Source organism: Myotis davidii, unplaced genomic scaffold, assembly GCF_000327345.1.
Source record: "Myotis davidii unplaced genomic scaffold, ASM32734v1 scaffold425, whole genome shotgun sequence".
NCBI classification, from domain to species: domain Eukaryota; kingdom Metazoa; phylum Chordata; class Mammalia; order Chiroptera; family Vespertilionidae; genus Myotis; species Myotis davidii.
Window position 1 is genome coordinate 4,471,200 of NW_006296413.1, and position 3,592 is coordinate 4,474,791.

Below are 3,592 nucleotides of genomic sequence, written 5' to 3' on the forward strand. Positions count from 1 at the left end.
GGAGCCCGCCCCTGGGCGCCAGCGCGCAGCCCAGCAGCCCATTCCTGGCCCCCAGGGAAAATGAGAGACCCCATCCAGCCCCAGCTCGCTGCTGGATCAGTCCCGGAAGGCTGCAGACGGGGGAGGGGTCTGCAGGTCCCCCTGACAGAGGAGCCAGCGGCCTGAGCCACAGGCTGCCCTGGCCCCGCGCTGTCAGCACAGCACCCAGCACCCAGCACCCCTCACTCCGTGTGGCCACCACTCGGTGCTGGGCGCCTGAGAGGGTGTTTGAGTCCGGGGAGCCGCACAGCCCCCTGAGACCCTCTCCCCTGGGAACTTGCCTTTGGGGCCGGGGGAGAAGGGTGGTGTCTAGGAGCTCAGGTGCCCTGAGAACCATAGCGGGGTCTCTGGGCTCCCCCTTCCCCGGGAGCACCTACAGGGGTGCAGAGAGGGCAGGAGCCAGGGCCCAGCATGGCAGGGAGAGGTGAAGGAATCTACAGCTGGTCTGTAAAGGGACCTCGGCTTCAGCACCCTTCACAGCCCGCCCAGTGCCACATGCCCACGTGGTCCTGTCGCCAAGCCTGGCCGTGCCCAGCAGAGCTTAGAGTAGGCCTCAGAGAGGGGTGTCAGCCCTGGCCGGGTAGCTCAGCTGGTTAGAGCATCACCCTGATATACCAGGGTTGTGAGTCCGATCCCCGGTCAGGGCACATACAACCAATGAATGCATATACAAGTGGCACAACAGTCGATGTTTCTTCTCTCTCAAATCAATAAATTTTTTTAAATATATTTTATTGATTTTTCACAGAGAGGAAGGGAGAGGGATAGAGAGTTAGACTCATCGATGAGAGAGAAACATCGATCAGCTGCCTCCTGCACACTCCCCACTGGGGATGTGCCCGCAACCAAGGTACATGCCCTTGACCGGAATCGAACTGGGACCCTTGAGTCCACAGGCCGACACTCTATCCACTGAGCCAAACCAGTCAGGGCTCAAATCAGTAAATTTTTTTCATTTTTATTTTTTAAAGGGGTGTTAGAGCCACACAGGGGTGGCCTCCCCTCACCACCAGGCCCAGAGCCCTGGCCAGCTGTCCTCCAGAGCCTCTTGGCTTCTGGATAACTGACAGGAGCCACCTACAGGGCGGGCAGCCATCAAACTCCCTCTTTGACGCTTATGGGAGGGGCTTCCAGCCGGCGGCCAGGGGTCCACTCCCTCCATCAGCCTCTGAAACTGGAGCTAAGAGGGAGCAGGTAGGATATGCCCAAGGGGCTGCAGGTCACCCTGAGGAGGAGGCTGCCCCTCCCAGCTCTGCCTCCCCCACCCCGCTTTAAGGCTGCCTCACCTCAGTGTGGGCAGCCCCGCCCTACCCTGGGCAGCCCCAGGTGCTTGACTCACATCCTGCCACCGGCCTAATTGCCCCCTTCCTGGATGTCATCCCAGATGCCTGTGTACCTCCACCACAGCCCAGGACTAGGTGACACTCCAGGCTGGGAGCTCCCTGGGGAGGGGCTCAACCCCCAAGTGGGGGGCAGTAGGGGAGACAGGAAAAAGTGAAAGGAGAGAAGAGGATGCTAGGGAGGGGAGGACAGGTCCTCGGGCGTTTACCACCCCCACCCCAGAGCCCGCTCCCCACCTTTTAAGCAAAGGCTGAGCCCAGACCCGGGCCCCACCCACTGCAGGCTACCCAGACCCCGACCCCCCGCCCCTTGGGGTACCCATGCAAGCCCAACTGGCCCCTCCTCTGAGAAAAGCCCTTTGCTTGGGTGCCAGGCGAGGAAGCCAGTGGCCACAGCCCCCACCAGCGAGGACTTGGGGCTGCAGGGGCCCCGGCACCTCAGGATGCAGCCAGTGGACGCAGCACAGACCCGGTGATTGCATTCCAGCTTTATTTCATGTCCCAGCTGCGCTCAGAGATAGGTCCAGGCCATGGGCGCCAGGGAGCAGTTCTTGGCGTCACCCCTAGACCAGGTAGGGGGCTCTCTTGTCCACTGCCTGCCTCCTTCACCTGGGGGGTCCCCCAGAAACCTCCGCCTCAGCAAGGGCCGCCTGGCAGAGCCAGAGCCCTGGCAAGGAGCTGCTAGTGGGGGCCCGCTATGCCCCCTGCAAACAGACCCATCCCAGCTCCATCTCAGGGCCCCAGTGCCAGCCATGGAGGCCCCAGGGGCCCAGGCCTCCTTGTCCAAGGACTGGCCCCAGACGCCCCGGCTCCCCACATTCATGGGCTGTCTGGGACCCCCACTGGGACTCCAGCGGTGAAAGGCCCACATTCCCAAGCTTCCAGTCCATGGGGTGTCACTGGCTGAGGGAAGGGGTGAGAGGGTGTTTCTCCGGTTCCTGCACCTCGAGGCCTGGAGGGAAAGGCTCAGCTCAGGCCCGCGCCCTCGGGGGCTCACAGGCCCTCCACCCTCTGCCACCGCCCAGCCCTCCACCATTCCCTCGGCTCTCCCCCTTCCTCCCAGCTGCTCCAGCCACCTGGCCGAGCCGCCATCCCTCGGCCTGGAATGCTGTTCCCCACAGGTATCAACCCACCAACTCTCACCTCCCAGTCTTTGCTCTGACTTCACCTCCCTTCCGCGGCTACCTCGAGCACCCTAATTAACTGCACCCACCCAGTGCTCTGACCTCCTTTTTCCCAGAGCATTGCCACTTCCTAATATGCCAGGAGGCCTGAGAGTAAAATACCAATGGACTTCAAAGACTCGTATGAAAAAAATAATATAAAATATCTCGTTAACGATCTTTTACACTGACTACATGTTAAAATGGCAATACTTCAGGCCTATGGAGTTAAGTAAAATGCTATTAGGTTTGCCTGTCTCTTTTTGCTTTTTCTGATGAGGCTACCAGAAGGTTTGAGATTACATGCAGCTCACGTCTTATTTCTATGGGGCTGTTGTATAACTGCTATTTCCATGCACATTGCTTACTGTCTGCCTCCTACCCCAGAACGTGCCCGCTGCCCCCGCTGGCACAGCCCCTGGCACTGAAGGCTGGTTGTCCAGTGGGGGGGGGGGGCTGAATGAGCTGCCAGGGCCACGCGCAGGGCAAATGCCCCCTCACCCTCTCGGCCGGCACCTGCTTCGTGTTCCGCCAGGGTCTCAGTGGAGCCATCCCATCCCACGCCAGGTCCTGGGGGGACACAAGGCAGCTACTGGGCCACAGGTACCAGGACAGAGGCAGGCAGGGCTGTGGGGAGACACGGGGGACAGGAAGGAACCCCTCCCCCAAGGAGTCGGGGGCTAATGGAAGCAGGGACCCCTGTCCCTCACCTGTGCCCTGGGAGCCGGGTGCCTCCATGGGGCCCGGACGGCGTTGACGGAACCGCTGCCTGGGGGTGTCCCCGGGGCTGAATGACTCCGAGCTTCGCCCCACCGGGAATCTGGAGCTGAGTTTCCGCCGCTGCCGGCCCGCCAGGGTTTCATCCCGCAGGCTGAGGGAGCTCTGGGCCCGGCGCATGGGTGCCGGGGAAGGGGACCCTGCAAGAGGCGGGGCACGGGTATGAGAGCCCTGCAGGGAAGGGCGGGCAGAGTGAGGGGCAGCGGGCAGAGTGAGGGGCAGCGGGGTGGAGCAGCACAGAGCCAGGGAGAGGAGGCTGCAGAGGCGGGGGAG

At 62.0% G+C, this 3,592-nt stretch overlaps 1 protein-coding gene across 1 annotated transcript in view; it reads right to left on the reverse strand.

Annotated features, from left to right (window-relative positions):
- Nucleotides 1-1,850: 1,850 nt before the first annotated feature.
- CCDC88B (coiled-coil domain containing 88B) overlaps nt 1,851-3,592 on the reverse strand; it is a 15,425-nt gene continuing 13,683 nt past the window's right edge. Inside the window, 3 exon segments of the mRNA XM_015568980.1 lie at nt 1,851-2,331; nt 3,044-3,112; nt 3,253-3,459. Coding sequence (XP_015424466.1) covers nt 2,276-2,331; nt 3,044-3,112; nt 3,253-3,459 — 332 coding nt within the window. The 3' untranslated portion in view covers nt 1,851-2,275.